Source organism: Podarcis pityusensis (assembly GCF_964106645.2).
Source record: "Podarcis pityusensis genome assembly, chromosome: 10".
Taxonomy (NCBI): Eukaryota; Metazoa; Chordata; class Lepidosauria; order Squamata; family Lacertidae; genus Podarcis; species Podarcis pityusensis.
This window is the reverse complement of record NC_138035.1, coordinates 67,825,405-67,853,239: the sequence shown is the minus strand read 5'-3', so window position 1 is coordinate 67,853,239 and position 27,835 is coordinate 67,825,405. Positions and strand designations below refer to the sequence as shown.

Genomic DNA, 27,835 nt, shown 5'->3' with positions numbered 1-27,835 from the left:
ACCTGTGTATTCATCAAGGACCCAAAATGATAGGAAACGCCATCAGCAGCTCCTGCATTGCATGCTGTCTCTGCGCAGGAGGGGAGTTTTCTAACAGAACTTCAAAGTGAATTGTTTTCCAGCAAGAAAGCAATCCTGCAGAAACAGGATTCTTAAGATTCCAGACTTAATTTTTGCCCGAGGAACTTACTTTGTTCATTGACTGCTCTCCGGTTTGAGATTCATCTGCAGGAAATGAGCTACTTTCATTTACTTGCAAATTGAATGCAAACTAACAGCTGTTGGTACTTGACAAACAGGGCCAAGTTTAGGGATACAAGCTTCTGAAAATGGTCTATGTATGAACTTTCAGAAGGTCTCAGGTGGCTTCATTTTGAGGTCTGCAAGGTGTGCTTATTTATCAAGGTGGTCTTCCAGCTTTCTTTGAGAAACCTCCTGCTTACTGTATCACACTTCCTCCTCTAAACATATTTCACTTCGAACAGGACTCCTTTTCAGGTGAGTAGTTGGGTAATATACCGTATTTTTCGCTCTATAACACGCACCTGACCATAACATGCACATCGTTTTTAGAGAAGGAAAACAAGGGGGGGTGGGATTCTGAATGAAACAGTGGATGTATCATTTTTGTGCTTCATGCTGTGGCCACAGACATGTGATCTGATGGTGAATTTGGGGTGACCCAATGCAAAAATCCTGAGAATCCATGTGGATCCATGCTTTGTAACCACGTTTTTGCACCATTGGAGTCCCAGGCAACAGTGGGTGCGTGATTTTTTGGGGGCAGGCTGCAGCCATGGACATGCTATGTGAGCTGATGGTGAATTTGGGGTGACCCAATGCAAAGATCCTGAGGATCTATGTGGATCCATGCTTTGTAACCACATTTTAAGTGGGGAGGGAAGGAAAAACACAGAAGGGACAAGGAGCACGAGAGGGGTGTGCAGAGAAGCAGCTAGCTAAGAATGCAGGAGAGGGATTTAACGGGAGGGAGGAAAGGAAGGCAAAAGTTTCCCTCCACCCACCCACCCAAGCCAGCCAGCGCTCTCTCTCTCTCTCTCTCTCTCTCTCTCTCTCTCTCTCCCACCTGCATGTTTTCCGGCTGCCTGCGAGTCCCTAGACGCAGCAGCAGCAGCACCGGAGCACGGAGAGGAATTAGAAGGAAGGATGCTCTGCTTTCCCCTCTGCTTGCCTGGAGGGGAGGGGCTTTCCTTGCTCTTTGTTCCGTTTGAGCAAACACAGCAAAGAAACAGAAGAGGGTGGGCAGTAAGACCCTGAGGCAGAATGCAGGAAAGCAGCAGCTTCCTCTTTTCTAGCTTCCCTTCTCCATTTCGCGCAATTTGATTTTTGCCTGATTTTTGCCCCTGCACTCCTCCAGGGACCACACATTCGCTCAATAACACGCACAGACATTTCCCCTTCCTTTTTAGGAGAAAAAATCTGCGTGTTATAGAGAGAAAAATATGGTATTTTAGGATCATGCTTTCATCCAGCCCAGGGTTTCCCAAACTTGGGTCTGCAGTTGTTTTTGTACTACAACTCCCATCATCCCTAGCTAGCAGGTCAGGGATGGTGGGAACTGTAGTCCAAAATCAGCTGGAGACCCAAGTTTGGGAAACCCTGATCCAACCGTAAGTTAACTCAGACTGACGATGTAACTTATTTCAGTCATGGCTTAGGTCACAACAATGGAAAGATTGTACAGCACATTTGTTTAGTGGTACAAATAGTTGCCAAACCAACACAGAACTGGGAACAGCTATTTCAAAATAGAATTTATTTTTCCATTTCGATTTGAGATTTCGGAAGATAACTACGAAAACATACTGTGGAATTTTCTGAAGATCGAGGCATTGTCTTAATTGCATTGATTCTTGAAACCACTGGCTGTGGTTACATAGGAAATCTCAAAACCACATTCTATTAATGTTTGAGAGTATGGGGCAAGGGCAGACAAGAAACCATTTAAAATAGGATTACGTTAGTGACCACCGCAAATCTGGCAGCTGCTGGCAACAGTGTGCTGACATTTATACTGTGCCGTTTTTCCTGTGGGGCACATATTGTCGAAACGTTTCTTCGCCTTGCAGCAAGGACACCTGTTCAGCAATTTACGGTCAACGTCCCCATACCTGAAACGAGAATAAAACAGGAGAGAAAAACGTGATGAGCTGATAATAAAAATACTGTTTTTAAAATTGAACAGAAGCCAGTGCTGAAAGGTTCGAACCTGTGTTTTTAAAGCACTTTCTAGCAAGTGGGTCTGGGGAGATTCCTTAAAGCCACAGCTGCAAAGATGAAAAAGACTGGCCCCATTCCAGCTCTAGCTGTATGTACTGGGCATCCCAATCCCTATCAGTAGAAGCAGCCAAATTGTTCAGTGGGTCCCCTGTGAAAACCATGGTCCAAATGCCACTGCAGCCGTGTGCCTTCCGCATGCTGAATCGAGAGGAAAAAATCACTACATTCTACTGTGTGATTGTCTAGCAGAATTGTTCCCCACAATCTACGGTACCTTCACCTCCCCTGTTCAATACAATGTATGCAGCTTATTCTAGATGTCTATGAAGACGCACCAAAATCAACTTACGAGATTGCTTTTTGGCATTCCCCAACACACTTTGCCATCAGGATTTGGCCTTTGCAGCTGTCTGCATTAACTGTTCCCTTCACAGGAACCAGCTTACATTCATTTACACCTAGTAAGGATAGTAAACACAGCTGAAGCATCGGACGACGTGAAAGAGCATCAGTAAAGAGCTAAGTTTTTGAACTATAATAATAATAATTTAATATTTATACCCCGCGCATCTGGCTGGGTTTCCCCAGCCATTCTGGGCAGCTTCCAACAAAACACTAAAATAAAATAACTCTTGCTCTTGTACTGTGATTTTATCTGATTTATCACAAAAGGGTTTTCTCTCCTGCTTCTAGAAAATGCCCAAAGAGAATTTTAAACTTGCACAAGAAAAAAAGGACTATGAGCCTCAAGGTACAGCAGTTTCTTTGTTTTTCTTGGATAGGCTAGGTTTTAAGAAGAAAAGTGGGAAGTAAACGTTTCCCCAATCTGGAAAACCCAAATAACGAAAGGTAGCAATGTTGGCGTTGCCTCCAAGCAAAACTGTGGGCCCCAAAGCCCGATTCAGCCCGATTTAATTCGGCTGATCCTGTTCTCTCAAAATTGTGATTCTTACAACTGCAGTTTCGAATCACAATTCGGATCACAGCTTCATTATGCTTATACCGCAGGAGCAGCTTTTAATGGTGATCAAAATTATCTCCCATCCCCAGCTACAGGCAATTTGTTTGCCTCATGATTCTAGAAAATGGCCTTCAACACTGAATGCTAACAAAAAAGAACATTGCCTTGTATTAAGTGCTTGCTGTGTGTCCAAGCAACAGGGTCAGGAATGAAAGCTTTTATTCAGAACTCTCGCTGTGAGAGAGAAAGTTCAGCTCACCTGGTAGTATTTATTTTGAAACCAACATGAGGTTGGTACTGAAAAAACAAATATATAGAGATCTCATTATTTAGCTGCTGCAAGCACATTCTGTACATTTCTCCAATAGTAATGGGCATTGCTGATAAACTGGGAGGCTTGTTCTTCCTACAAAATGCGCCTTGGGCCCTGCCCAATCCACTTCAGGCTATTTGCTATCCAATTCTTTCTAGGTTTGCTCTAAAGTTAGCCCCTGGGATGATTCCCAGGAAGTGTGTGAGCGATTGCAGTTCTTACCTCTTAAATGGGTTGGTAAAATCTTATTTGCAATGTAATAAATGCAGATATATTTATACATACATATAAATTTATACATGCATATATTGGGTGGGGGCAGGCTTTAAATTAGGTGGGACAGGACCTCAGTTACTGAAGCATTTAAATTTTTTTACTTACTTGATTGAGGGGGCTTACCCCTCCCCTAGGCTACGCCTATGAGTCTCCTCTGTATAATCTACCAGTATACTATAAATCTGCATCACCAAGAATTAATAATCCACTCCTCTAAGGAGATGCTACAGCCAGCCTCCATCTGAAGATCTCTCATTAAGCAGGGGTGAAATCTGCCTTTATTTCACCTGGTTCAAAGACCCAGATTGGCACCTACCCACCCCACATTTGCATACACACACTCACAGGCTGCGAGCCTCAATGGTGCCCCTCTGGAGACTTCACCTGGGGCAAAAAAAGGCTAACCCCCCCATAGCTCCAGCTCTGCATTCAGTTTTCTGCATTGCTGCTTCTAATTGATCTTCCTTTAAAACTCTTACTTCTTGTCACATATGGAACAAAGAAGAAGAAAACATACCTGGAACTGTAGGGCATTCTGTACAAAAAGGGAAAAGCAAAAGCAAATTAGTTATGAGCTATACATGGGTGGCACTGTGGTCTAAACCACAGAGCCTAGGGCTTGCCAATCAGAAGGTCGGCAGTTCGAATCCTGTGATGGGGTGAGCTCCCGTTGCTCGGTCCCTGCTCCTGCCAACCTAGCTGTTCAAAAGCACGTCAAAGTGCAAGTAGATAAATAGGTACTGCTCCGGCGGGAAGGTAAATGGTGTTTCCGTGAGCTGCTCTGGTGCGCCGGAAGTGGTTTAGTCATGCTGGCCACATGAACCGGAAGCTGTATGCCGGCTCCCTCAGCCAGTAAAGCAAGATGAGCGCCGCAACCCCAGAGTCACCTGCAACTGGACCGAACGGTCAGCGGTCCCTTTGTCTTTATACTTTGAGAGGGGAAACTGAACGGTGATCAAGAAACAGTAAGTTATAACTGAGATAATAGCAGTACCTTCTTGAATAGAGAAAGTCTGGCCACTGCTGCCCAAGCTCTAAATTGTTGCAGGGAGCTACTGGCTACTAGTCTATTTTTTTGTTGTCTCTGAAGATTTTTCTACTGGTCTATTTTCAGGCACATTTCAAATGGTGCTTGCGTACAAGGGGTAGGGACCCTGTGGCCTTCCAGATGTTGCTGGACTCCAACTCCCAGAAGCCCCAAACAGCACGGCCAACGAAGAGAGTCCTCCATCTCTGCTACATTCCGACTGAACTTTCCGACAGTAAGAGCTGTTCAACAGAGTCTCTTAGAAGGTGATGGTCTCTCCTTCTAGCGTTTAAGCAGAGGTTGGATGGCCATCTGTCATATATGATCTAGTCAAGATTCCTGCCCTTTCCAGCTCTACGATTCTATATTTTGGGACCTGGATTCCTAAAACGCTTCATTTTACTGCATGAACATGCCCGAAAAACCTTGCATCTACCCTCTGAGCTTCTCCTCTGGGTTCCCCTTCCCCCCCGCTCCTCAACAATCTGAAATTAAGTGGGGTGGTGACTGCAGAGAGAAGACTAATCTTATTAATTTAAAACATTATATCCTGCATTTCTTTATAAAACCAAAGCAATTTAACAAAAAAATATTAATAAATCATGACACATAATAAAATGGCTCGAATTACTGTATTTTTCGCTCTATAAGACACACTTTCCCCCTCCTAAAAAGTAAGGGGAAATGTGTGTGCGTCTTATGGAGCGAATGCAGGCTGTGCACCTTTCACTGAAACCAGGAGAGCAAGAGGGATTGGTGCGCACCGATCCCTCCTGCTCTCCTGGCTTCAGGGATAGCTGCCCGAAGCCTCCTGAGCGCAGCGGGAGCGCTCCTGCTGTGCTCAGGAGGCTTCGCGCTGCTTTCGCTGAAGCCAGGAGAGCAAGAGGGATCAATCCCTCTGGCTCTCCTGGCTTCGCTTTGGTGGAGAGCCGCTGCGCAGCTTTCCCTCTCTGCGCAGCGCCCCTTCAGCGAAGTGGCAGGAGAAACGGAGCACCGTTTCTCCTGCCGCTTCGCTAAAGGGGTGCTGCACAGCTCGCTCTCTCTGCGCAGCGCCTCTCCAGCAAAGTGGGAGGATAAATGGAAGGGGCTCCGCTTCTCCTGCCGCTTCGCTGAAGGGGCGCTGCGCAGAGAGGGAGAGAACATTTTTTTTCTTGTTCTCCTCCTCTAAAACTAGGTGCGTCTTATGGTTGGGTGCGTCTTATAGAGCGAAAAATACGGTACAGTAAAAGCACGTCACATTACTAAGATGCATGAGCAGATGCGCCACATGTCTCCACCATGGGGCTGAAAGCATAACCATCTGCACAAAATCAAAGCTGTCTTAGGACTCCCCACCAACCACATCAAGATCTGCCCAAAGAGGTACGTGGGGATAACCCTACTATGACATCAAAACTTCCTTGTGAAAAAGCTCTCGAGTCTCAAAACCCTGATATTGGGGTGCCTCTTTTCTTTTAGGGAACAGGTCCAGATAAACACACACAAGTGCATGCAGGTGAACACACACACACACACACACACACACACACACACACACACACATTGTTGTAAGCAAAAAATGCCTTATCTCCTGTGTCATGCTAGTAAAGAAAACTCAGGAGACTGGGGGGTAGAAGTCCAACATTGTTTATTGCAAAGCAATAGGTTACAATGGGATAGCTCCACAAAAGTTGCAACCCCGCCCAGTGGATCGGGCAGTGGTATTTATAAAGTTTCAAACAAAACAATTCAATTTCCACCGGTCGTACATCATTACCTCATTTAAGTTGATAGATCAATCATATGCATAAGCATTGGCTGTTTCTGCTGACTAAGCTCGGATTCCCACCGTGTTCTGCGATGACCTTGCAGGCGTACATTGTGTTAGCATGTTGGGAACCTGTGTCACGTGCAGCCATTTGCATCATGGAGCAACTTATGTTCTAGCTTTGTGCTGTATCTTTGTGATTTACCGTACATATTAGCTGTATTTCTGCCCCCAACAAGGGCTGCACATGTTGAAAAATCATCAGTTTCATAAAGTAACAGGCTACCATAACTTCTCTATTAGAAGCACACTCAAGGATTTACAGGGGAACACATTATCACCTTTATTGTGGCTCTTTGGGTCACTCCCACAAGATCACCACACACTGGCTACACCCAGGGAACACAATGGGGGGAAATAAACAGGGTTTTTTTAAACTGAGGAACGGAATTCCACTCAATAAGATTTATAGGGCAGGGCTAACATCTAACGAAAGAATGGCAACTTCAACTGATGGAATATGCACAGTTTGCAGACCTAACGTATAGAATAAGAGAACAAGAAGAACATACGTTTAAAGAAGATTGGACAATGTTTATTGAATATATGGGGGGGAATTGTGTATACTTGAAAACGTTTGCATGATTAAGATAAATTCAACAATGTAAATAAGTTTTGATGCATGTGATAATTTAATGAAAATTGTGTGTGTGTGTGTGTTCAATGTGGGATTGGTGGTTTGTTGTTATTGTTGTTGTTTGTAGTGTGCACAGGGTAGATAAGATGCCAGGAATGAGGTGTGCACCTTCGACGAGGTACCACATTAAAGACATGCTTTTGAAGGGATAATGAACTAGGTCTCCAAGGACTGAAGCAGGCATATAGAAAAGTGATGCTGCATAAATATACCAGGACCCAGGACAGAGTACAAACCTAGAATTACAGAATAGTGGAACTGGGGGCCACACCAAAGGCCATCTAGCCCAACCCCCTGCAATGCAGGGATCACAGCCGAAGAGTCCCTGACAGATGCCCCCCCCAACTTGCTCTGCTTCAGGACCCTTTGCCTATTGCTTCATTACAGAGGCCAGAATCCACCCATCCACCTCAACATCGTCTACACTGACCGGCAGCAGCTCTCCCGGGTTTCAGACAGGGAACATTCTCTGCCCCACCTGGAGATGTCATCCAGGATTATCTGTGAGGATGGGGATAATGCAAAGCAGATGGTCTACTCCTGTGCTATGGACACCCCTAGACTTGGGAGTCTTCTACTGCATTTCAAGGGACGTTGGGATTGTCTCCCTTTGGAAATGGGGCTGAATGAAGAATGATCCGATATAAAAACATGAACTCCAAAAGAGAAGATTCACCTGCAGACAGAACAGCAGGTGCTTCAAAGTTCTGAAGAAACATCGGGGGGGGGGGGGTTTGGCACAGGTGGGGGGTTGCCATGGGAACAATGACCTGCCCTCCTTTGTGACATCTCCTGCTTCCCCTTTAAAAGCCACCAACTACAGGTGTCCATTGTGGGTTAGTGAGGAGAGACAGAGAGAGAGGTGGGAGTGCAGAAGGAGATTTAGGAGAGGCTTTGGTTTAGGAGAGGCAGGGAGTGTTTAAATAGGAGGCGGAGGCAACAGCAACAATGCGGTCAATTCCAGAAATCCAGGAGGAAGGCAGAATCAGCGAACTTGTCCTTTGCGGGACAGAATGGTAAGTTTGTGGGGCCCCATCCTATTCTTTGCCCCACCTCCTTCTCCCCAGAACGATTCCCGTAGGTTCATTATCACATGGTGCTGATAATGCCAAGGTTGCAGGCTTGCACAGCTGCACTGCCCGCAGAATCCTTTAGTCTATCTTCCCTAAATTGGGGGGGGGGGGCTGAAGTGGTGACTCACCCCGCCCCACAGTGGCAATTCCAGGGTCCCCTCTTAAAGGGGTTTGTATAAAGGAGTTACTGGCCATACACTGAAAGGTTGTCAGTGAACTCCCCTGCGTTGCAGGGATATGGGGGTGGGCTGCCAGCGTACACAAACACCTTGCTGTGCTTCCTCCCATATCCCATTCACCCTGAGGAGCCCCTGTCCCCCCCGGCTGGGGGGCTGGGAGGGAGACACGCCCAATGCCTAAGCCAAGGTCTTCCTACATCTGAAAGGTTTAATAAAGTTGTGGCCAATTATTTATTCTATAACACGTTGTCACGAGTCATCATTCCTTCTGGTGGGTCTCTTGGGACCGGGGGGGGGGTCTCCACCTGGGCACACAGTGAGCACTCACACCACTTGGGACCCATCAGCTGGTTGGGCTGGCCTGCCTCCCTGTGCTAGTCTTTGGAGGTTCCCGCCAAACCTCAGTTAGCCAATCAGCCCTGCAGGGAGGCGGGGCCAGACTGCTTAAATAGGAGGCGGAGACGGCAGCAACCATGTGATTGGCTCCAGAGCTTCACCCACCCAATCCTCCCTTTCTCTAATGCTCCTTTCATTCTAGCTGTTTCAGATCATAACCGTAGATACTCCCCTCTTCCTCCATGAATAGGGGTGACCCCTATTGGCAATTCTCTATTAGGCTAAACGTATTTCTGTTCTGCATCACCTCTTCTAGGCTCAGGCGAATGAGAAGCTTCCTTCAGGTCAAAAGGAGCAATAAAGTGGCCCCGCTGCACCACAAGGAGCCTCCTGTGACTCCAGGTGAGGAAGTACCTCCCCCCACAGACACCATTTTGGGAAGGGAAGGGCAGGAATAGGCTAGGGGGGCAGCTCAGGGTATAGGATTTGGGGGGGGGGGGGAGCTAGTAAGAAAAAAAGTTGAAAAAGCCAGACTGCTGGATCTGGCAGGAGGCTGAGGCAGCTGATAGGACAGGGCTAGGGGGCAGTGGTCAGCTAGACGGCCACATTCTCTTGTGAGCCACATTTGGGGGGCTGCAGGCCAAGATTGGCCCCCAAGGCCTGGGGTTTGCCACCCCTGTAGGAGGAGTGTAGAAGCAGGGGAATCAAGGAGAAGATTCTTGGAACAATCTTGGAAGCTGCAAAAGGACGAACTAACCTGTCCCCATGTCCTTCTCTTGTTGCAGTGGTGACAGAACTCTTCATGACTGTTCCGAAGCCTGAGGTTAGTACTGGGGGAAACAAAAGAGGAGGGAGTGGATCTCCCAGACCCTCTGCCCACTGACTGTGGTCTTTGCCCCCAATTCTGCAGTGGCATGGGTTCTTGGGGTGTCAGGATGATGCCAGAGGCATGTCCTGCCCTCTTCCCTGGTGCTGCCCTTCCACCTCTGCCCAGGAGGCTGCAGGGCCCATGGAGGTCCTCTGGGGCAAGGGATGGGGCCCAAGCCTGAGGGAGGCCACTCTTTCCTGGCTTGGGCCTGCTTGTGGGCTCCCTTGCACCTGTCAATGGTGGGTTTTGTAGTTTCACCAAAGGCGTCTCATCCAGCTTTCTCTTTCCTCTGCAGAAGACAATAGCCCAAAGACACCGGTCCCGTGTTCGGCCAGCACATGAGGAAGGTAAACGAATCTCCACACCTTGGGGACTTTTCAATTAGTAGCCTTATGGTTCGTGCCCGAGAAAGACCTCTCAGGCCTTCTTGCTGTGTCTTGCAGGCCTTTTTCACTTCACCTCATAGGCAGGGCCCTGACTGACTCCAGCTACAAAAGCTGAGGTGGTTGGACCCTTGGGTTTGGGTATTGTTTGGCAGGCGTTGTTGAGAGAGGCTGTTAATTCAGTCTCTCTTTTTCATTCTCTTCCAGAGGACATCATTGTAGAAGATTTAGAATAAGCTTCTGGGAACTTCTAGCGGAGCCGTGACCATTGAAAGAAGCGCGAGATAGCCCTCCATGGAATCTCAAGCAATGCGGGGGCTTTTTAGAGGTTCAGTGAAGGCTACGCGGACCTTGGAACCTCAAGAGGTTATCTTGGGGGATTTGGCACCCGGCGGTGCCCGGTCGTGCTCTCCTGCTCTTCGGGCTCCGTCCCGGGAGCTGGGAGAAGACGGCATATGGCGGAAGGTTGCAGGAGGAGCAAGGAATTACTTCGTGAGGAGGAAGACACCGGAAAGCCCATTCCTGATTACTTTTGGAGTATGTGGTGTTTTCTTGAGGCTTCCAGTGGACTAAGCCGATAAGCGGACTTTGTTGGGTGATTTAAGACAGTGTTGGAGAAGGGAGATTTTGGCGCTGGGGCTTATAAAATTCACCCCCTTGCCAGCATCATTTCGTGAGGAGGAAGACATTGGAAACCCTGTTCGTTATTGTTGCTGGAGTTTGTGGCACTTTTCAGAGGTCACCAGTTGATTAAGCCAACAAGCGGCAGAACAAGAATGCAAATTGGATTACAAATAGCTTCCTTTTAATGTTTTAATGTATTTATATCTTGTTTTTTCACTTGTATTCATTTAACTTGTTTTTATTATTGGCTGTTCGCCGCCCTGAGCCCGGCCTTGACTGGGGAGGGTGGGGTATAAATAAAATTTATTATTCTTATTTATTCTTATTGTTATTATTATTATTCCTCATATACAGTAGTTTGGTTTTTCTGCTCTTTGTTTCCTGTGGGCTTTCTTTGGATGCGACGGTGTAATAGACAAAGAAAACGAAAGTAACTGTACTGAAGGAAAGGTCATTTCTTTGTTTGCTGCCATCGTGTGGGACGGGAGGGAATTTGACCTAATAATAGAAAGCTTGGACTTATGACCCCTGGAGATTGTCAAAAAATTACACAGGACAATTTGAGACCCAAACAGTATTTTGGGGCAAAATAAACATAATGTCTGGGGAAAATGAGGAAAAGGGAATAGGCACCCCAGGGGAAAGACGTCCCTCTAGGCAGGAGAATGGGAAGGAGGGGAAGGAGATCAGAGACTAGGAAAGTTTAATGGTGGAAATAAGGAAAGAATTTAAACAGAATGAACAATATATGGAGAAAAAATTATTGGAGGTACAGGAAAATTAGATAAAAAACTAGAAGCAGTCGGGGGGGGGGGGGGAATTGTCAGGCAAAGTAAAAGACCTTACAGTTAAATCCAAGGCTGTGGAAGACTCAGTGAAACGCACACAGAAAGAATTGAAGGAGACAAAGAGGGAGACAGAATGGGTTGGAGGAGAGGTCATAGAAATTAATAAAACACAAGAAGAGATGGAGCCAAAATAATAAAAGAATTAGCTATTTGGATGGACCTAAAAGAAGAAGATATAAGATTTACAATTGTAAATGTTTTTAGAATAAAAGTAAAAGCAGCAAAAGCAAAGGTGAAATAACCAGGAGATGTCTTGGTTATGTTTAATTCAATGGATATAAGGAATGAAATTTTGAGACTGAATTATAACAAAAATTTATGTATTGAAGGTAAGACAATTATCATATTTAAAGAGATTCCATCTAGATTCCTTTGAAAAAGAGACATTTATAAACAACTAGTTGGCCTGTTGAAGAAAAATGGGATCCAGCACAGATGGGAGATTCCGGAGGGACTCTCCTTTTATTACAAAGACAAAAAATTCAAATTATGTAGTCTTCAGGACTTAGAGAAGTTCTCCAGAAGATATGATAATGAACTAGGGAAGATAGAGAAGGCCAGACCAGGACGAGACCAGGAGGAGGAAGAAAAGAAGAAAGAGGAAGAGGAACAAGAGGAGGAAGAAGAAAAAGAGGAAGAGGATAATAATTAGGACCCCTAAATTTAAGCGAGACTTATATTAATTGGACAATGGCCTTGAAATTATTGTCATGGAATGTGAATGGACTTAAGATTGGAGAAAATTTCTTGAAAGGTATTAGCAGACACTATATATTCAGAACAAAAAGCAAAACTGATTATTAATAATAACTTGTCTGACAATTTTGAGATCTCTAAGGGCACTAGACAGGGGTGTCCTTTGTCACCCTTGTTTATTACAGTTTTGGAGGTATTGAATAAGAACTTGAGAGAAGTGTCAGAAATGAGAGGTATAAAGGAGGAACAAAGGAGTACAAAATGAAAGCTTTCGCAGATGATCTAGTTTTAACCCTGGAAGATCCAAAAAAATAGTATTAAAGTGGCTTTAAAGAATGTGGAAGATTTTGGAAAGGCATCTGGGTTTAAACTTAATAAAACTAAAACAAAAATGTTAGTAAAGAATATGATCAAAGAAGAAATAAAAGAACTACAAACATCCTCAGGTATTATGGTGGCCAAAAAAAGTGAAATATCTGGGAATCTGGTTGACATCAAAAAATATTAATTTGTTTAAAGATAATTATGAGAATACATGGAGGGAAATTAAGAAAGATCTATATAAATGGAGTAGATTGAAACTGTCATTCCTGGGTAGAATATCAGTGATAAAGATGAATATCTTACCTAGAATGTTATTCCTATTCCAAACAATTCCGGTAATTGAAGGGACAGGACAACTCAGAGATTGGCAAAAATCATTATTGAAATTCGTCTGGCAAGGGGAAAAGCCGAGGATTAAATTGAAAATATTAACAGACAAAAAAGAAAGAGGCGGTTTCGCCTTGCCAGATATGAATTTATATTAAGAGGCGTCCTGCCTAGTATGGCTAAAGGAATGGATGACATTAGAAAACACTGAGACTTGTATAACGAGAAGAATACAATATGCCTTTCCTCTCTCTTGCTGAGGTGAACCAGCTACACACACACAGAGGCAGATGCCACATTTGATTATACATATGGCATGGCAAATTTTCCTGTCTCGGAAGCTGCAGCACTGCTGATAGAACATGAACAGATCTTCCTCCCAGCACCTTTCTGATAAGAGGCATCGCTATGAAATGGCCAACTATTTTCCATCCATCACAATCAAAAACCTTTTAATTAGAAGGATGCAAGTTCAGCTGCCATCCTGTCTTCTCTCATTTATCTTCCATCACCATCACCACGCCTTTCAGGATACAAATCCTTCCAAGGTTGGTTACAAGAAATTAATAAAATCACAACCCCCCCCCCCGAAAACCCCATTACAACTCATTAGGACTGGACTACTGCCATGCAGTCTATATGGGGCTTCCCTTGTGCTTGATCCAGAAGTGGAAATTAGTGCAGAATGCGAGACCAGGGATGGATCTACACACAGGAAAACCCCCACTATAGATAAGAAATTAAATCGTTGTAAGAAAAGAAAAAATCGCTATGTACAAATTGCATAGAAAATTGATTTGCTCTCCAGTGCCATCTGGCATTGCATGTTTATAACACATTCAAAATGTACAGAGCCATGTCACAGATTGGTTACAATACCATCAGTTACATAAAATGTTTAAATTAGATAGGAAAAAATGGTTTTCTGGACCAAAGCTCACAATTCAAAAGAACTATTACAAAAACAAAGAGAAACTTTTCTCCAAAATGTAGAATCTGTTATTAGATTGGGAAACAAAAGATGAGTTTGTTAAAGCCTCAATGACACACTGGGCAATAGATATAGGTCACAATATCGATTTTTAACCTCTGGGAAAAACTATGGAAAAGTGATTTGAAGTTAATAGCATGCTATTCTTTGAAGGAGAACTACATGAAAATAATGTACAGATGGTATTTAACTCCGAGTAGGCTTGCTAAGATGTATAAGTCTGAATTAGATCAGTGCTGGAGATGCAAAAAGGTTGAGGGAACATTCTTTCATATGTGGTTGACTTGTAAAGGTGTAAGAGAATATTGGGAAATGATACATAATGAACTGAAAAAAATGTTCAAAAGTACTTTCCCCAAAAAAGAGAGTCCTTTCTGTTGGGGAGAATTCAGAATGAAATTCCCAGGTGTCAAAAGAGGTTATTTATGTATGCCACTACTGTGGCGCGTGTTTTGTTAGCCCCAAAATGGAAAACGAGTGAGGCCCCAACCAAAGAATGGCAACTTAAGTTAACAGAATATGCGCAGCTTGCAGACTTAACGTAAGAGAACAAGAAGAACATACGTTTAGAGATTGGAAAACGTTTATGGAATATATGGGAAATAACTGTGCACAACTGAAAACGCTGGCAGGATTAAGATAAATTCAACAGAGTAAAGAATTCTTGGTGAATGTGAAAGTGGAAAATTGATTTGAATGGTTATACTAAAATATGCAAGGATGTAGGATATGAAAAATGAACCATGGAAAGAAAAGAAGGGAAGTCATTGCTATTTTAAGGTTGTTTAAATGAATATTCTAAATTGCAAAACAGAAAATTTAATGACTATTATATATGTTCAATGCAGGATTGGTGGTTTGCTGTTTGTTTGTTTGTTTGTTTGTGTTGTTGTTTGTAGTACAAATGTGTGTGTAGTGTGCACAGGGCAGATAGATGCCAGGAATGAGGTGTGCACCTTCGATGAGGTACCAAATTGAAGACATGCTTTTGAAGGGTGAACAATGTATGTTGACAAGGCCTTGCTCCTGTCAGCAGTCACGCTGCAGCATCCTGCACTAACTGCAGCTTCCAAGCACAAGGGAAGCCCCACGTACAGTGCATGGCAGCAATCCAGTCTTGAAGCAATCAGGGCATGAACCTGGCTCTCTCAGTCCTGGAATGGCAGGAACATGTACCTCCTTTCTCCCCAAGCCCTGAATGCTCTTGGCTGCCTCTCTGCAGCTGTTATGAAGTCCTACAGTTCATTCAACTGCAGAAGGAGGGAAGGAATTGGTAGGGATGTGCTGGCAATTCTCTATTAGGCTAAACGTATTTCTGTTCTGCATCACCTCTTCTAGGCTCAGGAGACTGAGAACCTTCATGAGCATAAAAAAGAACAACAAAGTGGCCCCGCTGGACCACAAGGAGGAGCCTCCTGTGACACCAGGTGAGGAAGTAACCCCCCCCCACGCCATTTTGGGAAGGGCAGGGCAGGAATAGGCTAGGGGGGCAGCTCAGGGTATAGGATTTGGGGGGGGGGGGAAGCTAGTAAGAAAAAAAGTCGAAAGAGCCAGACTGCTGGATCTGACCCAAGGCTCATCTGGTCCAGCATCTGGAAACCCACCCTAGTGGGGTTGATGAAGATGCTACTGACTGAGAGAGGAGAGGAAGCATTTCTAGTGGTTCCAAGATGGCGATGGCTTAGCAAGCAGGCTTCGGAGCTCCGCAGATAACAGGACTGTAATTAGCGTTGTTCCTCCTGCAGCAGCTAGTCATGCCCCTGGAGCCCTTTGACCGGGACGTGTATGGCGTCTGATCCAGCTTTCTCTTTCCTCTGCAGAAGGCAATAGCCCAACGACACCGGTCCCGTGTTCGGCCAGCACCTGAGGAAGGTAAACGAATCTCCACACCTTGGGGACTTTTCACTTAGTAGCATTATGGTTCATTCCTGAGAAAGACCTCTCAGGCCTTCTTACTGTGCCTTGCAGGCCTTTTTCACTTCGCCTCAGTAGGCAGGGCCCTGACTGACTCCAGCTACAAAAGCTGAGGTGGCTGAACCCTTGGATTTGGGTAATGTTTAGAGGGCTTTCCTGAGAGAGGCTGTTAATTCAGTTTCTCATTTCCGTTCTCTTCCAGAGGACATCATTATTGAAGATCTGTAGGGTTTCCGGTTCTGGTCTCTGCCATGGCAACGTCTCTCCCTTCTGGGACCAGACTCAGACGGAGGGGAGGGGTTACCTGAGGTTGTAAAACCCTCTAAAAACCCCTGAAGGCAGTCGGGGGACAAGGCACCTGTGGACGTCTTTGTGCCTGCTCCTGCTGGTCTCAAGCCCTGCGCCGCTGAGGCAGGCTCCACGGCTGCCATTGCAAGAGGCAAAGCTCCTTCACCTCTTGATATATTGGATCAAAATTAAAGGCGCCTCCAGAGGAAATGTGGACAGTGAGCTGCAATCTGAATGAGACTATCGAGGTGGAGGGATGAAATTTGAATGTCCTGCCGTGATTGAAAATGGAGAGAAGAGGGGAGGGGAACTTATTATTATTAATTTTATTTTTATTATTTAAAATCTGCAAGGACTTAACACTTACCCCATTTGGTTTAAAGAAATAAAAGGATCTCAAGTGAGGTCTATAAAGAAAACCTGGATGTTTGTGTAATGCTTGAAATTCCTTTTCTAAAATGGATTACAGACTACGAGAGGAATGGACATAAATTTCCAACATTGTGAACTGTGTTGATACCAGACTATAGACATGACAATAGTTTATACGCAATGAGAGGCGACACATGGTCTGGAAAATAAAGAAGATTGGACAGGAAGATTTTTGGATAAATGGATCTGGCATGCCAGCAGGTTTTAAGGTTAACCATCAGAAAACCAAAATGAATATAGCAGAGCAAAAGACTCTGGATTTAAAAGTGTAAAAAATAGAGTATTTAGGTATTACTATGACAAATATGAATTGTATGTTGTTTCAAAATAATTTTGTTATGACGTGGGTGGAAATCAAAAAGGATATGTTAAGTTGGGAAAAACTAAAACTGTCTTTGCTGGGTAGAATTTCTGTGATAAAGCTAATAACCGGGATGGAGAAGGTATAAAGGACATTCAGGCAACTGGTCCCAGAGTGGTTTAATCATCAATCCCTCCTCCTAGGGAATTGTAGCTCTGTGGGGGGTGGGGGGAGAGTATAGGGGTCTCCTAACAACTCTCAGCACCCTTAACAAACTACAGGTCCTAGAATTATTTTTGTGGAGCTGTGACTGTTGTAAAGTGGTATCCTGGAGCTTTAAATGCATGCTGTGAATGAGGCCTCAGAATCTGTACACTCTAGTAACTTCCAAACCCATTTCAGTGTTTTTAAAAGCCCCTGTTCCCCTTTATCTCCGCCTTTTGTTTTTGGTGCTTCCCAAAATGGCCATATTAAGCAGATACATGTCTCATGTTTCCCCAGTCTGTGTTACAGGTTTATGATTTTGTCTCTGGAGGACTGCTGCTTGCCAGCCAAGGGGACTCTGATGGATGGCTTTGCTTTCCCCAGCCACCAACTGATGGGTGCTACAGCTGAATCCACCCTTGCCTTGACCTCTGGGAGTGCACTTTAAGGCCCACCCTGTTTTAAGAGAAGCAGAGATTATTTAGCGCAGGGATGGGGAACTTGTGGTCCTCTAGATGCTGATGCACTTCAGGCTCTGATAGCCAATGGTCAGGGATGATGGGAACTGCATCCCAATAACATTTGCAGAGAGACAAGCTCACCAGCCCTGTCTGAAACACTATCTGAAACCGTTCGTGTGAATTAGTAGATGTTTCACTTACGGCAAAGTTCTGGGGTACGCCACTGTACACAGATGCCAGTTGCTGCACATGCCTCTGCGTACATCGCAACAGCAGTACAGAGCCCAAGGTACTTCCCTTCCATCGTGCAGGCGCAAGCTTCTTCGATGCAAGCCTTGTGAAATGGAGTGGGGTCAACCTAAGGAGGTGTTGTTGAACTACCATTATTGTTAGGGTGCAGGTCTGCGGTTCCACTGCTTAGCCAGGTGCCAAGATCCGCTGCCCGGCATGGCGTTGGGAATGTGTCTGCTCTCCAGCATATGACCAAGCCAGATTGGGTGGGGTATAAATAATAAAAATTATTATTATTATTATTTACTACTGCTACTACTACTACTACTACTACTATGCTTACTACTACTACTACTATGCTTGTGAGGTAGGTTAGACTGAAACATAGCGGCTGCCTCATATAGGGCCTTACGAGGCTATTGTCTAAACCACCCCAAAGTATTGTCAGGGATTTTATGCATAAAAGTGTTGAGCAAATCTTCTTTCCAAAGGCCTACCTGGCTGTGGCAGGCTCCGAACCCACAGCCTCTAATAATTTTGCATTTTTTTCTCAGCCCACTGTTTGCAGTATGCATTTGCATCGCATGGGTACGTCTCGGCTATTGTGTCCCAACATGCAAAGCTTGTCTTTCAACTGTTGCCAAACTCCATCGGTCTGGTGGCTAGTGAACCATGCCTAGTGGTGAATTTGTCCTGAAGATTTCCACTGCGATTTCCACAAAGGCCACATAGTTGTCTCGGTATTGCAAGCAGAAAGATATGGTGAGGCACCTCGTAGGCTTGACTGTGCTGCATCCTGGGCCCTACCCTGGGAGGGAATTGGCCACACCAGTAGGTTTCCTTGGGGGCAGGCCCTCTGTGTGGACCAGAGAGGGAACTGCTCTCTTCTGGTCTGCTCCTGAGGTATAAATAAGAATCTATAGCAGGCTTCCTCAACCTCGGCCCTCCAGATATTTTTGGCCTACAACTCCCATGATCCCTAGCTAGCAGGACCAGTGGTCAGGATGGGAATTGTATTCTCCAAACATCTGGAGGGTCGAGGTTGAGGAAGCCTAATCTATAAGTTACATATGTTGTTGGGGTAATAACACTAATGAAGATGATGTAAGAAGTTGATGTAACGATATAAGAAGCAGGGTTCTGCTTGCATTATTATTGCCAGGGATATGATCAAGCACAATTTACTGTTAAACAAAATTCTTACGTAAAAATAGTTTAGTGTTTAAATTATCTACATTGTGCTTACCTTCCAGTTTGGCTCCATTATAATAGAAACTTTGGTATTTGTGTCCCAGATCAATGTTATTCCATGTATGTATTTGATTATCAAGTACAGCCCAACTGTGTACACTGTGTATGGTTGCTTGTCAGTTTCACACTGAGAGCTTCCAGGATCTTTAATAAACATGTACTTTCCATCTTCTAGAACAAGGGTACCATTCTGAAATTGTATTTAAAAAGAGAAAAACACACACATGATGGCTCTTGATACTGATACCTGCATGCAAATGACTGAGTTGCAACAAAATATTGCAGTGTGGAGTTCTGATGATGCTCAGTGTTCCAGTAAGTCAGTCACTCCCCACTCCAGGATATTCCATTCTGCCTGTACTCCCACCTAATTTTCTGTCTCTGCTACCACAACAGTCACTATTTAATAATCTCTGAGCATGCTTAGCCTTCGCTGCATTAACGCCTCCCCCCTACCCCACTCCCATGTACAACTATTTATATGGTTTGGCTCTCATCTTAAAACAAGATGGTACTCAGTTGGTCATATGGGTAGTTTGTTACAAACAAAACATCCTTATTTTACAAGCTAGCAGTCAATCAGCTAAAGTCAGTTGCTCCAGTCCATGATGTTTCAAAAATGACTGTTGCATTTAATGGCGACAGCTGTATCCTGAGCTATTCTTGTAAGATTTCATGCAAGTTCAGGAATTCATCCTCACTCAATGGAGCACATTCTAAACCTCTTTTTGCGGTGCTGAACTTTTGTATGAGCATATGAAACCTGAACATGTGGAATCTCTCATTTGTGAGAACAGGTAAGACTCATGATTGCCTTATGCTTTGTAAGCATCAACATCTGAAGGGTGGAAAAGGAAAATGAAGCACCCTCCCAAAATGTTTTAATGAAATTCCCTTACCTTTGACATAAATGTTGAACATCAGAATTTGGTACAGCACTGTCCATTTCATAATGGTGACTTATGGTTGCAGCTCAAGACTAATATTTCCATCTTCATTTGGCTTTTTATAATCTACTACTTCCTCTTGTTTTTCTGTCTTATTTCTTTGATATGCTGATATCCACAATAGTGACAGCTGAACACAGCTAATTTGCCTAAAGGAAAAACTGGGATCTCCCCCACAAAGTTCAACTAGAACCTGTAAGGTTGGCGCTGTTACTTCTTGGGACAATCTCAATGAGTACACAGCTGCTTCTGATTCATCACTGTTCTGTCACAAGTTGACAAAATGCTATTGCCAGTGTCCCTTTCATTATTTGAGCATCAACACTCTAGGAAGTCCAATAAGCAAGTACAAAACAAAAATGCCAATCAGAACATGGGTTTGTCACTTTCAAGAACTTGTCCTTGCCAGAAGAGAACTTTTAAAAGCCCTTTTTCAAGTACTGAACCTCTGTGTGACCACATGAAGCTTCCTTGTGGGTAGTTAGATCAATACTGTCCAGCAACGTCTTTAAATGTTTGATGTAATCATTGCTCGACCTACAACAAAAATTTTAGCGGGAGATATTGAGAATTAAAGCAAAGACCCTCTGTATCCAATATATGTAGTCAACACAGCACCCTCCAGATATTTTGACTCCAAGCCCAGCCAGCATGGCCAAGGAGGTGCTATATCTGGAGAGAACCTGTAAAAAGGTAAAGGACCATTAGGTCCAGTCATGGCTGACTCTGGGGTTGCAGTAGTCACTTCCAAATTCCTGAAGCCCTTTCATAGGAGCTCTTGATAGTTTCAAAGGGACTTGTGCACATTTGCAAAGATAATTAGAATACAGTCAGTAGGCCATTTTGCGTATGCTATTTTCACTAATTTATGTGTTTTAGGCACATTTTACCCTAACATATACATTTTGTACACATTACTTGACTGGAGTTTAATCTTTTGTATTTTATCTTCCTATACGCCATGCCAGCAGCTTCTAGCTGTAAGACAGTTTATAAGTCTGTAAAAGAATCTGTGATGAGAGAAGTTTAGGGGAGAAGCAAGGCTTCCTGTCTGTGCTTCCATCATCAGAGTTCCCCAAAGGAAGCAGCTGTATGTGTGGCTTTGTGGAGGTCCTGGACTTATTTGGGGGAGGGGATTACTGGCATCGTAATTTGATTGCTCCAGTTCACCTCATTTCAGATACATCATACGTAATGAATAAAATTTTACACGTATTTCAAGTGATATACACATACATTATCTCATTAATGTAACTGATTAATTACTAAGAACAATTTGATTTCAACAGAAAACTTCACTCAGCTTACAGTTATGTGTAGCATCTGTCAAAAGACTTATAAAATGAAATTTGTGTGAAAGTTAAAAAAATGTTTATTTTTATTACATAAAGGTCATGTACAGTCTGCAAATTATACATTCGTATATACACAGAAAATTTGTGGTATCTCAACAAGAATGTGTTAAAGCAGAGAACTTCACAATCCTGAATCTGCATGTAGCCATAACATTACAAATAGACAAAAAACAGAAAATGGTAGCACATTATTTTATTTAAAGAGAAAAGAAGTTTAAAAGTATAAGACATTATATGAGAAAGGACAATTGGTCTTACCTGAAGTGGCGCTTTAATAGGTTGCTGATGAGTCGAATGGGGCGCATCCTGAACATCTTGTAAACTATCCAGAGATTGGGGAATCTGAGATCCAACACTGGCCTCTACAACTTGTGGCCTTTTGTTTGGAACCACAAAGATTGAGTAAAGTCCTTGAAATCACTGCTCTGCTGGAGGGTACCAATGGCCCCCATGTTTAGTAGGTGAGGCATGCAAGCCTCAACTGCTGCTCAACTCTCTGGGTGCTTTGGAATTGGAGATGGAATGAAGCTGGATGGGGGACTTGCATTAAGTTTTATGCCGGGGGGGGGGAAGGGGGACGGGGACGACGAACTGCTCCATCAAGGCAGGAGGAAAAAACTGAGGAGATTCAGCCTGCCTCCCACAATTCTTTGCTCCTGCCTCAGTCACGTGGTGAGAAATTACCCAATCCAGTGGCTTCATCGTCCACCATAGTAAATCAGTCTTTAGCACCCATGCCATTCTTCGCTCAGTCCCTAACAAACTGGGTGGTGTCCTAGTCATTTTCAATCCTCATCCTACTTATTATGCCAATAACTCATCTATCAAAACAACGCACCTACTGCTAGCGTCCACTGTCCCAGATACTATTCTGACTTTTAATCTCAGACATCACCATTTTAACATAAATTGGGGGCCAACCCGGAGAACACCCATTCATTATTATCGGCCAATTAGTTTCAACATTCTACTTCACAATCTTTCTTCTCCTCATACCTATAGCCATTATAATAAAAAACAAACTCCTTAAATGATAACCAGCCCAATAGCTTAAATAACCTAAAGCACTGGTCTTGTAAGTCAGAAATGAGAACTCACCATCCTAGGACATCAAAAGAGAGGGCCACAACCCCTCATTGCCAGCCCTCAAAACTAGCATTTTTATTAAACTATCTTCTGTTCCATTCCACCCAGCCACCCCAAGCAGTTTTTTTGCCTCCTCCACCCAAGCACGAATAATTTTTTGCAGTCAACCCCTCACTTGGCTGGCTATCCCACCATTGGTTATGGTTCTTGGGGGACTTGGAACCAGCAGCGCTTGGGAAACACTGGGAACCCTGTCTAGCATAGAATCTAGTGGCTACGTAATTTTTTCTTTATTTCTTTCATAACTGTTTATTCCTAGGTATAGTTCAAATTAAGGATGGAAAATGTATATGGATGTATGCAAAAAAGAACTTGATAATAATAAAAAAATAGAATCTAGGCTTAAACCTCTGTGGTCTAAACCTAAAGTCCCTTTGCCTGAATTGGTTACGAAAGGCGCAAAAGGACTGGGGAGTAACGCCTGGCATACCTCCTATGCTCCTTCTGACTCATCAGCCAGGGGCGTAGCAAGGCGGGTGCAGTAGGTGCGGTCTGCCCCAGGTGTCCCCACTGAGGGGGGTGACAAAATGGTGGGTGGCATTCACCGCAGGGCCTGCAGCGCACCTGAGCCACACGCCCCTCCTGGGAGTGACGCGGTGGCTTGGGCGCCCGCACGCTCCGTGTTGAGTGGGAGCAGGCAGGCAGACTCCTCAGTGACCCCGCGGTGCCCATGTGGGTGGGTGCCCGCACCCCCGGGCACAGGGCATGCGTGCCGTCACAGTCACCCGATCAGCTTGCTCCGCCACTGTCATCAGCACCTTTCTTTTATCTTTAGATGCAATAAGCACATCCTTCAGGGACCCATCCCCAAACCAGTGACTCCCCTCACAAATGGGACAGTGGCCAAATTGACTTCTGATGCTGCATCCGCCCACCAATTTTTTAACCACAAAGTTTGGCGTGCCTCGACTTGAGCCAACATTGCCCTGGCAGAAAACTGAGGCACACCCAAGGTAGCATGAGCCATAAAGGCTTGCGCCTTCATGGATAAGATGGATTGTTTCAAGAAGTGGCAGAGAGACATCTCTAGATTTGTCTGGCAGGGCAAGAAGCCTAGAATAAAATTTAAAATATTAACGGATGCAAAGGAAAGAGGCGGATTTGCCCTGCCAGACCTTAAACTTTATTATGAATCAGCAGCTTTTTGCTGGTTGAAAGAATGGCTGCTCCTTGAAAACACAGACATCTTGGATTTAGAAGGCTTTAATAATGTATTCGGATGGCATGCATATTTATGGTATGATAAGGTCAAAGCACATAAAGCATTTAAAAACCATATTGTCAGGAAAGCATTGTTTAATGTCTGGATAAGATATAAGGATTTATTTGAATATAAAACCCCAAGGTGGCTGTCACCGATGGAAGCGAAGGCTCAGAAAAAGCTCAATATGGAGGCCAAATGGCCGAAATATTGGGAAATTTTGGAACAAGAGGGAGACAAATTGAAATTGCAGAGTTTCGAAAAATTAAAAAACAAAGTGCGAGATTGGCTTCATTATTATCAAATAATGGAGGCATATAATTTGGACCAAAAAATTGGATTCCAGGTGGAAAAATCAAAATTGGAAACAGAACTGTTAGATCCCAAAACTAAGATTTTGTCAAGGATGTATAACTTGCTGTTGAAATGGAATACTCAGGATGAAACTGTGAAATCTGCTATGATTAAATGGGCACAAGATGTTGGACATAATATTATGATGGCTGACTGGGAACAGTTATGGACCACAGGTATGAAGTTTACGGCATGTAATGCTTTAAGAGAGAATATTATGAAAATGATATACAGGTGGTACGTGACACCAGTCAAGCTTGCAAAAATCTATTACTTACCCGATAATAAATGTTGGAAATGTAAGGAAACTGAAGGTACATTCTTTCACCTTTGGTGGACGTGCCCAAGGATTAAGGCTTTCTGGGAGATGATATATAATGAAATGAAAAAGGTATTTAAATATACCTTCCTGAAAAAACCAGAGGCCTTTCTCCTGGGCATAGTCGGCCAATTGGTGCCAAAGAAGGATAGAACAACAGCAGCAAGAATACTTATTGCAAAGTACTGGAAGACACAAGACCTACCCACTCTGGAAGAATGGCAGATGAAGGTGATGGACTATATTGAATTGGCGGAAATGACTGGCAGAATCCGAGATCAGGGAGAAGAGTCGGTGGAAGAAGACTGGAAAAAGTTTAAAGACTATTTACAGAAATATTGCAAAATTAATGAATGTTAGAATGATGTTGGATAGAAATTAAGTGGTTTTTAGCTGTAATATTATAAGGGAATATGAAAAATGGATTATTAACAGGTAAAAATTTAATGTCACAATATTTTAAGATTAAAGACTAGGATAAACAAAGAGGGGAAGGATTTGCTGAACTAACAAACTGAATTGGAATACAAAAAAGGGAGGCGTGAGGAGGTCCGGGAAACAAGCAAATGAAAGATAAGTAATGGAAAGATTGAGTTGTTTTTAACTACTTTTATTTTGTATTTTTGTTTTTTGTTTTTTCATTTTGTAATATTTTGAAAATCTTAATAAATATCTTTAAAAAAAAAAAAAAAAGGCTTGCGCCTTCAGTGATTTATTTAAGGTCTGCCTCAGCCTCACAATATCCTGCGGTGGATTTTGCAGCAAGTCCTCCAACCAAACCATGCATGCCCTTGCACAAAAGGCAGCTGGGCAAGCCGCCTGCATAGACAATGCTGTGGCTTCATGCACCTTACGCAAGGCAAAATCCAAACGCCTATCCGTCATATCCTTCAGTTGAGCATCAACTTCCTGAGGCAATAAATTCCAAGAGGAAAGAATGGCATCCGGACAGTCCACAGGAAGAGTCTTAATATAAGCCATGAAATCAGTCTCCAGAAAATAAATCTTATCTGCCAAACTGGTGGCCTTTCTAAACTGCAAAGGAACATCCAGCTCAGCCTTAGCCACCCTCTTTAAATGGCCTGTTATCGGCTATCAGTCAGTAAAGAAATATCACTTGAGGCCTCAGCAGATTTGTCTTTCTGCGAAGCCAAACCTAAAGTAGACATGACCCTGTAGAACACAGTAGTAAAGTTAAGATTCTGGACACATTGGAGTGGTAACTTACTCATCCTGTAAGGAGCCATCACCCCATTGATGGAGTTTTTCTCTCCTGCCTCTGTCATGTGAAGAGGGTCCTAACCAAACCCCTTCGGGTCATCAGCAACCGCCTTAAATCACCTTGCTTTACATTCCCACTATAATTCCAGCTTGTTAGAAGGGAAAGGTGAATGGTGTGAAAGGGCAAACAGAACATCTCCTGGAATATCAGAATTAAATACAATTTTGCCAAGGGAGAATGTGGGAAAGGGGAAGGCGCTTCCTGACAGGAATATGCTACTGGCATTCAACAGAGAAAGAACAATTGATCTCATCTGAAGTATCGTTTTGAGAGGGGGGCGTTGCATCCAATGGAGACACTAGACTGGAGCAAAGACTTGTGGGAAGTCGGTTGGACTCCCTCATTTTTCCAGATTCACCAAGCAGAAAGTACTGATGGAGTCCCTAAAGAGAAAAAAAACCCTGCCTACTTCCCCGTTCCCTGGAAATTTCTGTAATAAAATCAGCAGGTGGTGGTATAGTCTGAGCATTCAACTGAGTGGAAGCACTTTTAGGAACTGACGCCTGCTCTGTATTGTGAGCCTGGGACTGCGGTAAAATTATGGAAGAAAGACGCTTCATTGGAAGAGCTAGGGGAGCAGTCTTAGCACATCCTCCGGCTTTATAGGACATTAAGTGCTTCAGTTTTTGCTTTGCTTTTTTCAGAGGTGGGCGGCTTAAGCCACAAGTGTCCTCCATAGCAGCCATTAAGACAGCAAAGAGGCGTGTGTGTGTGCACACGTGCGCACACACAGAGACAGACTCAATTTTTCACCAAATAAATACTCAACTCCATTTGCCACACCGTGGACCAGGAAAAAAGGCAGACAAAAGCTTCACACCACACACTCCATTTGCCACGCTGTGGACCTGGAATGGGGGAAAACAGAAGCTACACACACTCTCCTTGTGACAACCACCGACCAGGAAGGTAAGGACAAGGGGCAGGCACTATGTCTCTGCCAAAGCGAACCGGCAGGGATGTAATAGGAACGCTCACTCCGTTGCCAGTGTCAAAACAGCAAACTGGGAGGAGGTGGTCAAACCGTTTTTAAATAAGCAAATAAGTGGGATGACCAAACCTAAAGAGCAATGGAAAGGGTTTTCTTTTTTCGTGGAAAAAACCACAACGTGCGGACAAAGAACTGTAGAACAAAAACTGTAGAACAAAAACAACGTTAAAGGAAATCTAAAGAAAAACCGGCGGTTCATAATCTAGTAAAAAACTTAGCTGAGTCAGGAGAACGTACTGTGTGTGTCTAGACAAGAGGAAAAACCGAGGGAGTCCAGCCAACTTCCCGCAAGTCTGCTCTTGTCTAGTGTCTCGCGACAGAGTGAACACCCATTCCATTGGATACAATGCCCCACAAACTGAAATGACGCCATGAAATCATAATTACATTCACAACAATAGCAATCTAAAGTGCTTTAAACAGGTTGGATGCAAACAGGATTATGTAAATTGAACTGATCTCAACGGGACCAAAGCTGGGCTGTAATCTAGCCCCCATTTACCATAGAGTAAATTCCATTTAATTCAGTTGGACTTAGTGCTGACCTGGCATGTGGTTGTGTCCAATGAAGTTATTCCGACAGCGATTTCCGGCACTGGCATCTGTGCAGATGTGATTTCCGGTGTCGCCGAAGTGAGTCTCCGCGCCGCGCCAGTTTAGCGCAGTGTGCAAGGACTCGCCAAGCAGGCAGCTTGGCTCGGGGGTGGCTCGTGGGCCGGTAAAATGACCCCATGGGCCACTTTTGGCCCAAGGGCCTTAGGTTGACGACCCCTGCTCTATAACATGCCTTTATTTATATCATAATGCTTCAAGTATAAAAATATTGCTTGATTAAATATACATACATAAATACAGCATGGGATAGTGGAATTACTCTAAACGTGGAGTGGTATAAAAGACATTGAAAACCAGATGAAAGGAGTTCAGGTTACATGTTACAGCTGGGTTTCCTAAGTACCTTTCACCACTAGAAAATTAAGGCACTGCCCAGTCAAAAATATTCTCTATATTTTCAACAAAACTGATGCTGATGCTTCCTGAGAAATATTTACATTGCATATTTCAATGGAGCTAGAACAGAAACCTCCTGTATGAGCCCAGTGAGATACGTGTTTTCATAGCCAGTTAATCCAAAGAAATGCTCTTCATTTTTTCTGCTAACTCTTGTCTCAGCTCAATATGTTTTCTCAGGTTTTGCACTTCATGTGGCAGATTAATGTCCCATATAGTCAAACATGACTGTATTC

At 43.9% G+C, this 27,835-nt stretch overlaps 2 protein-coding genes and 2 long non-coding RNA genes across 12 annotated transcripts in view; 1 reads left to right on the top strand and 3 right to left on the bottom strand.

Moving 5' to 3' along the window:
* Positions 1-198: 198 nt before the first annotated feature.
* Positions 199-27,241, bottom strand: MUC19 (mucin 19, oligomeric). 2 transcript variants are annotated; one of them, XR_013991208.1, is made up of 7 exons: positions 27,134-27,241; positions 19,893-20,477; positions 18,989-19,183; positions 4,309-4,326; positions 3,462-3,499; positions 2,591-2,699; positions 199-2,132 (listed from the first exon to the last, which is right to left on the bottom strand). XR_013991208.1 is itself a non-coding variant. In XM_081023911.1 (6 exons), exons 2-6 carry the CDS (start codon positions 19,899-19,901, stop codon positions 2,690-2,692), a joined length of 270 nt encoding a protein of 89 aa, XP_080880037.1. In that variant the 5' UTR covers positions 19,902-20,477; positions 27,134-27,241; the 3' UTR covers positions 199-2,689. The 2 variants fall into 2 exon arrangements, 1 of the variants encoding a protein (XP_080880037.1); XM_081023911.1 differs by having other exon boundaries at positions 199-2,699.
* On the top strand, positions 4,352-15,821 carry LOC308486719. Of its 7 annotated transcripts, none has more exons than XR_013991201.1 (5): positions 4,352-5,053; positions 8,190-8,278; positions 9,167-9,252; positions 9,636-9,673; positions 15,732-15,821. It is a non-coding gene; the product is annotated as an uncharacterized lncRNA (long non-coding RNA). The 7 variants fall into 7 exon arrangements; XR_013991202.1 differs by lacking the exon at positions 4,352-5,053 and adding an exon at positions 5,066-5,084; XR_013991206.1 differs by lacking the exons at positions 4,352-5,053; positions 15,732-15,821 and adding exons at positions 10,014-10,065; positions 10,309-14,887 and having other exon boundaries at positions 5,910-9,252.
* LOC308486736 lies at positions 16,246-18,463 on the bottom strand. The gene is made up of 3 exons (XR_013991247.1): positions 18,240-18,463; positions 17,713-17,869; positions 16,246-16,385 (listed from the first exon to the last, which is right to left on the bottom strand). It is a non-coding gene; the product is annotated as an uncharacterized lncRNA (long non-coding RNA).
* The window catches only part of LRRK2 (leucine rich repeat kinase 2), an 87,251-nt gene continuing 82,013 nt past the window's right edge, over positions 22,598-27,835 (bottom strand). For both annotated transcript variants that reach the window (XM_081023385.1, XM_081023386.1), the window contains 2 exons: positions 25,018-27,835; positions 22,598-23,420 (listed from right to left, as the gene is read on the bottom strand). In XM_081023385.1, the coding sequence (XP_080879511.1) occupies positions 27,714-27,835 (122 nt within the window). In that variant the 3' untranslated portion in view covers positions 22,598-23,420; positions 25,018-27,713. The remainder of the gene's footprint in view (positions 23,421-25,017) is intronic.